Source organism: Homalodisca vitripennis, chromosome 4, assembly GCF_021130785.1.
Source record: "Homalodisca vitripennis isolate AUS2020 chromosome 4, UT_GWSS_2.1, whole genome shotgun sequence".
Lineage (NCBI taxonomy): Eukaryota > Metazoa > Arthropoda > Insecta > Hemiptera > Cicadellidae > Homalodisca > Homalodisca vitripennis.
The window spans coordinates 80,641,091-80,655,014 of record NC_060210.1 but is presented as its reverse complement, the minus strand read 5'-3'; the positions used below and the strand labels follow the sequence as shown (position 1 = coordinate 80,655,014).

General features: G+C 31.7%; 1 protein-coding gene across 1 annotated transcript in view; it reads left to right on the top strand.

Annotated features, from left to right (window-relative positions):
* The first annotated feature begins 211 nt into the window (after positions 1–211).
* LOC124359613 (succinate--CoA ligase [ADP-forming] subunit beta, mitochondrial) overlaps positions 212–13,924 on the top strand; it is a 37,284-nt gene continuing 23,571 nt past the window's right edge. Inside the window, exons 1-2 of the mRNA XM_046812498.1 lie at positions 212–359; positions 11,256–11,524. Of these exons, the coding sequence (XP_046668454.1) occupies positions 294–359; positions 11,256–11,524 (335 nt within the window). The 5' untranslated portion in view covers positions 212–293. The remainder of the gene's footprint in view (positions 360–11,255; positions 11,525–13,924) is intronic.

Sequence of the window (13,924 nt, the reverse complement as noted above, 5' to 3'; positions counted from 1 at the left end):
GTACAAAATAATACCCTACAATGTATACAATAAAAACAAATACAAACATGTTTTACTCTTTGCTAAAAATTTGGAAACAATTTTTGGTCTAACCTCTGATAAACAGACTATGTTCAAAATAGTAACAAAATAAATAAAATAGAGATTAATAAAATCATATATGCATATTTTAACGCACTAAAAATAAGATAAAATGAAATGAAATTTTCTCCAATACACATTACATTGAAATCAGGAAATTGAGTGATGAAGTTTAGTTACTCTCTGTCCTTCGTAGTAAGTGGTCTTGTAAAATGGCTACAATGTTAAGCAGGGGTGTGACTTTGGTCGAGTCAATTTCCAGGAAAAATTGTATAAAGGTGAGTTGACTGTACAAAATTTGCACTATCTTACGAATTAAAATCTATAATTGCATATTGGAAAATTAAATAGCTTTTGCTATTTTCTGAACGATGTATTGTTTGTCTATTAATAACCTCTCCTTGACCAAAATTACTTGGTAGGCCCGTCAGCTGCTCTCAAGAACAAATTCATTATTTTTGTAGGTTATGTTATTAGAGTAAAATACGCAGTGTTGCGATAAAATATAATTCTAGCAAAAATAAAGCATTGAAAGTAAATAAGAAATTTCACTTTTATTTTCATAGCTTTAACTTCTTATACTTTATTAAGTTGTTTTCATCTGAATTTTAACAAAGATATAACTTATCTGACACTATCAGAATTGCTAACCTTTACTTTATCCTACTTCTCATGAACAAAACTGTTCCATATGGCCCATGGTTTTGGGGATAGTGATTAAAGAACTGTAAAAATTTGTGGAACTACTTAAGAAGAGTACATTGTTTTTTTATAAAACCTATGTTTGGTGTATGGTATTTTGTCAGTATTATAAGTGGGTAGGGTACGATAAGCGGACCCGGTTTTTTATATCGGAATTAGCAAACAATATTACTTAATCATAATATTTGATATAATCAATAGATACTGATTAATTATTTTGAACAATTAACTTAAATAATCTATATGAACAGCTGTAAACACTTTCAAATAATAAACGTAAGGTAATATTTCAATTTTACATAAGTAACATTTGATTATTTAAAATAGCCGTCAACTTTAGAAAACTACACGACATTGCTTTGATGATAAGCCACGTTTTACGTGGCTTCAACATGTTGGACAGAAAAACCCATTATGTGAAATTTGTGGGAGAGAAACAACTGTAACTGTGAGAGGAGCAAATATGGTCGTCTTCAGTTTTCCAAATTTTGGTTATAATAATATGTTTCATCACTGTAAATATTAAATTCATATTTTAATTTAAAACATATGTTTGTTATAGAGGACTATAGATACTTTTATATCGATTAATAGTCTAGAATTTTAGATGCGAATATTAGGTATCAATGATTACATTCTTCGATATAAAAAACCGGGTCCGCTTATCGTACCCTACCCTTATAAGTATTGAGATAAGGTTATATATTTAGCGTGGCTGCACATCTATAAGAGGCCAGCAGGATAATCATAATCTACGGTATTTAATATACCAGTGTCAAAAGAAACGGTAATAAAATAAATAGACCTATCGATACTATAATCTTACTCGTAGGTAACATTGAAACATAGGCTACTGTTAATATTATAATTTGTTTATAATTAATTGTTTACTAAAGGTAAATATATAAATGGTTGGAAGTCAAATGTAATTAAAGGCCGCCTAACATCAAACGTCCATCCATCCACTGGAGAAATTTTTTGCCTTGGACATTCATGGGGTACTACCTCACACAACAAACATCCATCCAGTGGATGGACGAATTTGTTTATGTCTTGTATTTCAGTTTAGTTGTGACCTCTGTCAGAGAAACATTGAAATAATGCCATTTAAGTTAGTGTTGATTTTTGGAGAAGTGTACAATGGATACAGTAAAGTTCCAGCAGTGATGAAGGATATACAGCCCTAACTGTATTCAATTAGTAAACAAAAACATTGGATGCACCTCATTAATAAATAAAGAAAAATGTTTTGTGATTTCCACCATTTGATAGCTGATTTAGAGGAGGACGAAGAGAAGTTCATAGGGTATTTTAGATTAAGGTTTTGATATTTATAGAGAATGATATAAAGAGGGAAGTCACAAATTACAGTAAATCGATTACGTGCAGAGAACAGCTAGCTGCATGTTTGTGGTAGGCTTTGTAAACTATTAAGAATGAGTAAAATACCAAACATATTTTTTAGTTAATATTGCCAAAAACATAATTTTATACATTATCATTCTCAAAATTATATTTTTTTCTACAAAAAAGAAAAGAAAAATCTGTTCTTACATATTTTATGGATGTTATTTCTTATATCTTTTTCACCTTTTTTTGTACAATGAAATTAAACATTGAAAATATTAAAAAAAATGTTTCAAAACATTGTTACCAATAACAAAAAGGTTACTTTATACCAAGAAAAGCTTAAAAATGAGGAATTATAAAAAAAAAATGATTTTTGAGGTTCAAATAACACGGATAACAAGGTACAGCGACCAATAAAGACACTAGCTGGCGAGGAACTATCGGCGTCTGTTGAAGTGCTTAGCAAACAATTAATTCCAAAACATTCATCCACTGAACGTGCGGTGTCCCATTTAATAAGCAGGCGAGCAATGTTTATAGAGCGTCCAACCCATCTGTCTAGTGTATAGATGGATGTGCAATGTGAGGCAGCTTTAACTACCATTTTATTATGAAAATATAATTAACTTAATACACAATAAATACTAAATTGAATATGGAAATGTTAAAAAGCGGCCTACACACTTTATTCGACTGTAATTATCAAACGATTTGGTATATTATCCAACTCCTATATAATAATAATCGTACGTAACAAAAATTATAACACACTTTGGTATTATTTGTAATTATCAAACGATTTGGTATATTATCCAACTCCTATATAATAATAATCGTTCGTAACAAAAATTATAACACACTTTGGTATTATCCTGAGGTTACTATTTGTGGAAGAATATTTTACTGGTGACCAAAAAACTACATTATTAGACATATCAGACTTTATTTTACTTACTCTGGAAATTTCATGTCATTATGACGGTCAGTTCTTATTTTCTGCCTCCCAATAGGAAGCGATGTCAGCGAGTAGTAGGCAGACCTATCTGCTATTTGTTATTACGTGATATAAGTAGGTTTAAATTAGGTTATCACAGATATGTAACTACAGTACTGGAGTTGAAGATAACTTTGACGAGTACCCACATGATCTTTCATAGCTGTATCTTTGAAACCATTTGAATTATTTTGGGGAAAATTGACAATTTTCTTAATCTATACTTTCACACCAAATTTCATACAATTCTGAGGTGGTCATGTTTATAGCCTTTGTTGATTTGATATGGAATGACCCAGCTTACAGTGGGGCGGAGGGAGGGGGAAAGATATCTAGGTAAGGATTCCAATACTGAATGGAATAAAGACCTATCTAAACTAAGATGACCACCTCAAGGTCAAGCTGTAGTACATATTGTAGTTATAACTTCCGGGGTATGGAGGACATGCTCACAGAATTAGGTCACCTTCAGATACGATTGCTTTATTTTTACCAGATCAAAAACTTGAACAAGTTGTAATAAGTGGTTAAATACTAATAAGTGGATCAAAATGGCCAAGGAAAATTATGAACATGAACGGATGTGGACTCATCAGATCCTAAAAGTCGGGTCTGTGACAACATCAGTTACCAACACTGTAGTAAGTGGAAGGTGAAATGGAGCTAAACTCAAAATTTGAATTTTATTATTGTATTTGTACATTTCTTGTTTCATTTTATTTGTTTTCACCATTATAATATCAATGTTTGGTAATATCTATATCAAGAATTAAAACCAATATTTTTAGTCAGCTGTTTGTTAGCCACTTTTGTGCAGCCTTTAGCTTTTCCTCATCTTGTGTGACACATCATAAACAGACAACAGATCTATTGCTGCCTGCATTTCAATTTATCTTTCAGTACTCGTCTTCAGGTCGTTGATTGGTGAGCACTGCAGTTTTTTTTCTAATTATATTAATCTTCTTGTAGAAATGCTTTCTTTTCTAGTATGATAGCGAGAATGGTTCAGTATTTGACATAGATAGTGTGCTGTTATTTTCTATTGATATGAGGAAGTTCCCGGACCGTCTCACCACCATTTTTGTGAACATGACTATGACCAGCCAGTAGCCTCTGTTGCAATAGCCACTGTGTCACTGTTTTGAGTTTTTATTGAACAAAAGTATATAAGAAAACTTTCTTTAGGCTACTTCTTTTATTGTAACATAAGTCTGCATTTTGGATATTGATCCCCCTATCTTTGTCTTTTTCTCTCGAAAAATTTTTATAAATGTTTTTATAGATAAAAGTGTTATTTCTCATGTCCACCAGCTTGCCTTAATTCTCAGGAGGCGGCTGGCTTTAAATGAAGAGACCTCAGCATCCCTCAGATAAAAGAATGCATAATTTTGGTCTTTTATGTTCTTGGTTTTGTGTGTTGCAATTCAACTTAAACTATAAGTAACTCTCGGTATAAATCCAGTATATGCTCTTTATGGTATTCATCTTAAAGAGATGGTTTGGAGTTGTACATTTTCCTTCCTCATTCCTCTTGTGTTATTAATAGTCACAATGCCTATTTGAATATTTTATGAATGAACATTGGCTATAAGCAGTGTACTGGTGTTTGTACCTATTTTAATAAGTCAGCTGTCAGAGAGTGTTCAGTGTATGTATTTCTCAAGTTTTGTTTTAAACTCAGGAAAAACGTGTGGAGACAACTCAAATGATCCAGCAAGTCATTTAGGGGGAAGCCATGTCCCCAACTTCCATGAATTTATGGTTCAACCGTTTTAAAATTGACCACGATTTAGTTGGAAGTGATCCACGTTCTGATCGGCCTTTATCAAGCGAAGCCCAGAAAAGATCGAATTTGTGCGGATAACAATTAAGTGGATATCATCACTTAATGGTGTGCAAGTTATGTATTGGGTTTACCAGAAACAATCATTGCCGAAATTCTGTTCTAGAATTAGGGTTTGAAACAAGTGTATACAAAATTTGTCTCAAAATTGAACACTATGATAATGCACAGACACATTCCTCTTACATGATTCAACAGTTTTTGGCCAAGTCCCACATCAGCTAAGTGGCCACATCCTCTGTAAAGTCCTGGTATGGCATCATATGATTTCTAATTGTACCCAAAATTGAAATCTCCACTAAGAGGAACCAGATTTCAATTAGTTAATAAGGTCAAACTGAGTGCTACTGCAGAGCTAAGTTGTCCTAAAGACAGAATTTGCTACTTGTTTCTCGAAGTGGTAGAATTGTTTAAAAAAGTTATTGTATTATCCAATGGAGAGCACTTTGAAGGAGACCAAAGTTTGATTGCAACTGATAAGCTTAATTTCTCAGTAGTATCAAAATATCGGATACTTTCCAGTGAGCCCTTGTTTGTATAGAAGGGGTGTAAGAAATTTTCCTGCTGGTATCCCCATTGTCCCAAGCTTTGGTGTGAGCACTGGAGTAATAGCCAAGGACTATCCCTTGCTTAGTTACAAAGGCTACCAGGTCCCAGATTTTTACAGGAAAGGTTGCTACTTGTTGTCCTGTGGCATTTACAGTTAAGCCAACTCATTCATGAAGAAGTTATTGAACCATTTTGTTCCCTGTGGTTTTGTTAACAATTAAATACTTTAAGCTGTTAGATTTTTAAACAATTGTTAAAGTATTTAAAAAATGCAATGACTCTTCCAAATAGATATGTTAACGTTGGTAGTGATCCAGAGTTTTTATTTTATATATGTTGTATTATTTATAGTACATGTATTAATGGGTAATAAGTTAAGCAAAGACAACATTTACCATCAGTATCTGTAGTAATTAATATCGACATTCAGAGATATTTTTATTGTTAAGTGCAGTGAATTAAACAAGGAGGAAACTTCTATGGCTCCCATGTTGTGGAGAGTGTTAATTGCACAGACAAACAATTCACACGCTTGTGTTAGTTTTCATCACATGAAATTGTATTGAGTTAGGTTTGTTGTTTGAATCAACATCTTACAATAATAATAGTATTATACTTTTTTGTATTAAAACATGTGGGCTAAATTATTGGTATCTTTAGTTATGGGAGAGGATTGTAAAGTATTAAATCCTTAATTTGAATAAAAGGTTTGAGATACAGTTCCCTAATTGGCATAATTATTTATAAAAAAATGTTTCGGGAATGTTAACTTAATACTTGTATGAAAAACAGGAGATTGAGTGATGTTTTTGCTGCCAATAGAATTGTAAAAATGTGTTAGAAATTTTAGTATTATTTGTGTACTGTACTATTATTTTATTATTATTTGAACACTCATAGAATTCTACTAAGCTTGATTGTCATGTTTTTAGAACATTACTAAAAGATAATTTTTCTCTAAATCCAAAAATGTTCTTGTATTTGTTTGACACATGATTTTATTACTTAAAATGCTACACATTTGCAAAAATGTTTATGTATATTTCATGTGTTTTAAATGTTCTAAAAGACCTCCTTTTGCATCAGAACTAGCAGCCTTTCTTTTGGCTACCTGATTGTCAAACTGTTGAGGAACCACACATATCTAAGTATTTACTACTAACAGATAATCAATAAGCTTGCCTAAACAGCTTTTTAAAATGAGCTTACTATATAATTTTATGTTTGTATATCTCTAAAATTAAGGCTCTTGAAATTTACTGATCTTTTAATATGAATATTTCTATTTTTAACAGTTGATTTAAGAATGGAATGTTTACTATCATAATACTTTTAGTTGTAACTACTTTGTGAATTACATTCTGCAGATTCAATGGTAAATGAAAACTATAAAGTAGTGAGAGAATTTACTGTGTTAAAAAGAATATTCTTGTAAAGCAGTAGGCTTTGTTTGCTAGCCACTACAGTAGTTTGAACCTTGCCATTAGCACTGGCTGCTGGCCAATTGTACATGTGATTCTCCTAATATTATCTGCTGAGCCTTTCTCAAGGCTTTTTTCATGCTCTCAATAAACTGCCGTGACCCACTGTTAAACTTTTTGATAACACTTTATCTTGTTTGAAAATTTAACTACGCAATATGATAACTACAGCCTTTACTAAATACGACTATTGTAATTTTATTTTTGAATGTTTTAAACTGCAGTAAGCAATTTATTACTTTTAAAGAATCTTTTTAGATAGTTTATATGCCCATGTTTGTCAAAGTTCAATGTAATAAGAGAACTCCAGGAACAGGTGGAAATCAAACTTTTTATAAAATACCGATTAATGGAGCTTGTCATTAGTTACTAAACAACTATTCAGTGCCTCAACATTAGGGGAGATCGAGGCAATACCGTACACTTAAGAAAAGAGGGTATCTATCTTTTGTATTTTTCAATATTTTTACCTGAAATTTGTATACAATGATTATTAAAAGGTTATTTACAAAATAGATTTTTTAAAAATTTTTTCTACAAGTAGAACATAGTTAAGATAAAAATTACTAGAACATTGCATTGTACGGAATTTCCCCAAGGTTTGGGGCAATTCCGTACTTGTTTTGGGGTAATAATGTACACTATAACAGCTATGAAAAAAACTGTAATACAACACAATTAAAATGTATTTAGTGTTACGTATAAATTACAATCTTCAAACAAATTACAAATTAGCTAAGTTAGCCCATATTTTGTTGTCAAAATATATGAAAACAATAAATCTAAGTTTTAAGAAAATATTACAAAAAGCTATGATACATTTTTGCAATAGTCACATACAAAGTTCTCGACCGAATCGGCAGCACTGCATTCTGCATGAACCCAACCTGCACAAAAACCACACCTGAACCAAAGTTCACTGTCCCTCCCAATCTCCCCACAAAGAAGACAGCAACCAGCTTCAGTAGGCAATTCCTTTCCTGATATGGTCCCAGAATCTCCAAAGCTGAGAAGGTCTACGTCATCCATTTCATTGTCATCGCACAGAATTATTTCCTTGCATTTATCTTCGTCCTCTGATGAGCTGAACGAAATGTTTCTGTGACATAACTTTTTCTTTGCCTTTGTCACCTCATGTTTTGGTTTGAACAATTTGGAACGCTAACAGTTGGATTTCTTTTGAGAAACCCTTGCAACCAGTCCCACCCAGCCATTTTACATGAGATATTAAAGTTGTGTTTTATTTTGTTCACTTCTGCATATTCAAACACTAGTCTACGAAGCTCAGTTGGAGTCAGCCCATAGAATACTTTAGCTAAAGTTAATCCCTGCTGTGCTATATCGTTTTCTTGTTCATTGGTGAACGTGGGTTTTCGTCCTAACTGTGCCTCACTCGAATTATTTGTTTGTAGTCGATCACGGAGTGTCATCACGGGAATGTTGTAAATTCGAGCAGTCTCTCGAAGTTTCTTGCCATCTTCTTTCACAGCCTTGATAGCAGCTTTCATCATCTCATTAGTCCAGCTTGCTTTCTGCGTCAGCCGTGGACGGTTTTTCACCTTCTGTTGAAAAAGTATTTTTTATAGACATTTAAGTATTAAAGAATTTAGAATTAGATATTAAGATAAATGTTTTAAGAACAATTTTTATCATAACATTGCATTATGGGTAATCCCATACACTTGTTGGGGCAATACCGTACACTTTGTATGGCATTGCCCCGATCTGTCTTGCGTAGCATTAAAATTCATAATCTAAAAAATACACCGACTAGGAAGGTCGTAGTTGTACTAATTTATGATCTTATATGTAAAGATTATAATACCAATATTTTAAAGACTATAACTGGAGCAGAGTTTTACTTACCTCTGATGAAGCAAGAATTCAAAATAAGAAGAAAACTGAAGAAACTATAAAAACTTTGTAAAATAAACGCGGTGCAGCTTGCCGGCGGTTTCCCTCCAGATATGTTTCGTATTGTTGCCGCGAGGTAGCAGCACTAGTTCCAGCGCTGTAGTCGCCTTTTAGAAGTCACAAACCTTGTGTACGGTATTACCTCAATGTACGGTATTGCCTCGATCTCCCCTACTAGAATTGCTATAGTCATATAGAAGTCATTAATTTACAAACAAGTTAAATATATTCTTTCAGATTATTTTTTTCTCATGACAGTGAATGAATAATGTTTATTCCAGCAGTTTATATATATATATATATATATATATATTAATGTAATGAAAAGTAACTAAAACCCTTTTATTGACATACACGTGTTTCGGTTTTCAACCATCATCAGTGTACATTAACCTCTACATAAAAAATATATATATATATATATATATATATACATATATATATATATATATATATATATATATATATATATATATATATATATATATATATATTAATTGCCTTATAACTTAGATTTTAGTTATTTTGAAATTGATTGAGAGATTGGAATATCTTCCAGTGACAATAGATTATTTTCTCGAGAATTTAGCCAGTATAAAGAATATGAATATGGCGTACCCGTTAATTCAATAGGAAAATCGTGCAAAGCCATGGGTAATTGCTAGTTATATTTGAAATAACCTAAACCCTTGATTATAGATCCTTCTGAGAGTTTAAAGTTGTAAAGATAGGTTTATAAATAATTTCTCTTTCTGCTTAGTCTTTTAAGAATTAGTGATAGAGTGTAACAGATTGCTATGAATGAGAAAATCCCTCTATCTATTACCTCCTTGATGTAATCTTCAGTTCCTTAATTACCTTAAGGTGAACATTTAAGACAAAATAATAGTATGTCTCTTAAATTAATGTTTTGTTTCTCTTTATTAACATGTACAGTTAAAATAAAAATCTGAAGTATAAATAGAATTCATGTGTTTTAGTAGTCTGAGCACTGTTTTAGAATGAACACTTGGTTAGTAGAAGTAGTGAGGACTCTTTCATTGAGAAAAATTATAAATGAAAGAAATGACTGTAGAGTTTGATAAATTATCTTTTTTAATTTAGGTATTTTTCCACTATGGAAAATATTTTAACCATCTGTTAAATTGTTTGATTTGAGTTAGTCACAATCCAAATGTTTGTTTGCTACAATCACTGTGTAACTTAAACAATATCAAATCCTTTTACTCGATTCTATATTGAAATAAACACAGGGTCTGGAAATATTTAAAATTATTCAAATTTTTTATATGTTAAGAAATTATTTAACAGTAATTGTTCTACTGTTCTTTTGGTACAATATTTTTAATTGTTGATTTACTTCGTAATATTTGGAAGGTACAAACAAGAATTGCAGTTTTATGCTTGTAAAATAAGTGTTCAATAAAATAAGTTGCAGCAAAATTTTGAATTATTTTTTAAATGATTTTAACAATGGAATGTTAAATAGAGAGATTTGTTATGCATGAACAATGTTTAATATAAAATAATGGTAACTTTTTTAGCTCTGTTATAATTTATATAAATGTGAAAGATAGTAATGTCAAGTAGAATATTCACACCTAAAACAATCGGTAAAGACTGGTGGCGAGATTCTAAAGTCTAGTTATTTGATGGCTGGACTTTAGGGATGATTAGAGACTACATTTTTTGGGAATCAAGTGCCCTGTGTCACTTGCAAAGAAATCTGCACAAAGATAAGACCAAATAGTTTTACACAAAAATGTATTATGATACTGGAATAAATTTATGTTTTTAATTTTAACAGTTTCTAAAGAGTTGTTAAACACTGTCTTTGTTTTAATTATTGTAGAAAAAGGTGAGTTACTGGGTAAACACTTGTCTACACACATGGTGTAATATAAAAAGTTGAATAGGTTACATTTTGTTTTTGAAATGAGAAAGTATGAAAGTATCCTTAATAAGTTTACTTTTACAGCTTAAAATAGCAAACTATTATTATAACATCACCAACACTGTAGGCCACTGTTATACTCAGTGGTCGAAACTAGAAATGTTAATAAATGTTATAAACTCCTTGTTGAATTATTAATGTCTACACATAACAGGGTCTCTAATTACAAGTGGTACAGTTGTTGGATTTTAGAGTATTATGCCCAGTAATAATAATAACATAACATCCCACTTTATAAATAAAAACAGCTCATAAATAAAAACTAGAGAAGCACAAGGTAGCAGCTGCCAGTAGTAGTTCATATTGACGCTTCTCTTTAGTTATACAAACAAATACAGAGACTTCTGTGTGGCATGAGGTTTGGTGTAATATGAAAGGTCTTTTCAGCTGTTGGTGGCCAACACCCCTGCCCTACCATGGAACCAGCAACCCCACAGAAACCTGAACGTACACGAGCATATCAGCTACACTCTACTGAAGGAGGCAGGGATCCCGGTGCCTCAGTTTGGTGTGGCTAAGACCAAAAAAGAGGCTGCTGACATTGCCAAGAAACTTAACATCAAGGACATCGTACTGAAGGCCCAAGTGCTGGCTGGAGGTCGAGGCAAGGGCCACTTCAAGGGTGGACTCAAGGGCGGAGTTCGGATGTGTTACACGTCAGTATAAGCTTACTGATTAGCTGTAATTTAGTTAATCAGGTGGAAGTGGTCAAATATTATTTGCAATTAAGTTATGTGAGGTGGTATTCATTGTTTAACTAATGAAAATAAAAGACAGACAATTTAATTCTTGATTTTATGTAAAAAACATAGTAAGATGAGATTCCAATCTTCATTTATGAGGATAGAACGTCTTAAGAACTTTGGTCTTTCTACGAAATTTGTAAAAATAATAATTCTTGTGCCTAAGTTATCATTATGAAGAAATTTCATATATGTGTATTTAATTATACAAGCTTCATTATTGATTGTAATTAATTCTGATTTGCAACAATAAAATGTTCAGTATCTTCTTATTTACAATATTACAGTTGAGTGTTCCTTTCTATGAGTTATTCTTTAAAATGACTGATTTTACTAATGGTTGCTATATTTGAAATGTCTGCTCATAAATATAAAATGACAGAATTTTAAATACAATAAGTAAAACATAAAATAATTTTTAGTGAATGTTAATTGTACACAAAACAAAGGAGAGCATTTCAAGTTTTACACCTGTTAAAACTTTAAATGAGTTATTTTACATAAAAAATGTGCATATTACAGGAATCATGGTATAATTTATAATGCTATTTGTAATTACTCACTGAATTTACCATATTTCATGCAATCTTTTAGTCAAACAACGCTTTTCAACATACGGTTTTTTACATAACTACATTATCATTTTTCTTATTTAAATTTACACAATATTTATTTTATACAATAAATAGTTCTTAGTTACTATTCTACATAACTCTTTGTTTTTTATATGCATTTAAAACTATAGTAACCTGTAACTTTTGTCCAAATTTCACATGTATCTATGTAAATTTAACATTTACACAGGACAAACCTTAATTAACATTTAAAAAATATAAGTATTTTTATAGCTAAATATACTTAAGAAATGTTGTGTTAGATAGTTTTTTTATTGATTACTCTGGGCACCCTTCTACTGTTGACATTTATATCAAGAAAAATGAAATCAAGCGTTTTAAACTTAATTTAATTATTTTGTAGTGTGAGTAATTATAGTTTATAATAATTATAAACTGTGGCTACTTTTATATGATAAATACATAAAAGTACATGTGATAATTAGATCACTGGCTCATTACATTGTGTTTTATGCCATAGTTATTGAACCTCTACAGGAAGATTAAAATGTGTCAACCAATATTTTACTGCCAGGGTTAGTCTTTAATGATGTAGATAACCTCCTATTGTGACAGTTTCACATCCTATAATAATAATAATTTATATATATATATATATTTATCAATAAACATTGAATCGCAAAAAGTACTTGCTCCGCCGGGACTCGAACCCGGATCTCTCACTTGCCGGGTGAATGTGCTACCATTACACCACAGAGCCCTCACTTTTTACGATTCAATTATTTTGTATTTGGCCGTATCTGTCACATATGCGTTTAAATAACTAAACTTAACATATGATCGGAAGACCAAATACCTGTCAAACGACTTTTGTTTACATTAATCAAGTTCGTATAAATGGCAATAGCCTTATTTTATTTTTATCAATAAACATTGAATCGCAAAAAGTACTTGCTCCGCCGGGACTCGAACCCAGGATCTCTCACTTGCCGGGTGAATGTGCTACCATTACACCACAGAGCCCTCACTTATTACGATTCAATTATTTTGTATTTGGCCGTATCTGTCACATATGCGTTTAAATAACTAAACTTAACATATGATCGGAAGACCAAATACCTGTCAAACGACTTTTGTTTACATTAATCAAGTTCGTATAAATGGCAATAGCCTTATTTTATTTTTATCAATAAACATTGAATCGCAAAAAGTACTTGCTCCGCCGGGACTCGAACCCGGATCTCTCACTTGCCGGGTGAATGTGCTACCATTACACCACAGAGCCCTCACTTATTACGATTCAATTATTTTGTATTTGGCCGTATCTGTCACATATGCGTTTAAATAACTAAACTTAACATATGATCGGAAGACCAAATACCTGTCAAACGACTTTTGTTTACATTATATATAATGTAAGTTTACAATATATATAAATAAGGCTATTGCCATTTATACGAACTTGATTAATGTAAACAAAAGTCGTTTGTTTGACAGGTATTTGGTCTTCCGATCATATGTTAAGTTTAGTTATTTAAACGCATATGTGACAGATACGGCCAAATACAAAATAATTGAATCGTAAAAAGTGAGGGCTCTGTGGTGTAATGGTAGCACATTCACCCGGCAAGTGAGAGATCCGGGTTCGAGTCCCGGCGGAGCAAGTACTTTTTTGCGATTCAATGTTTATTGATAAAAATAAAATAAGGCTATTGCCATTTATACGAACTTGATTAAT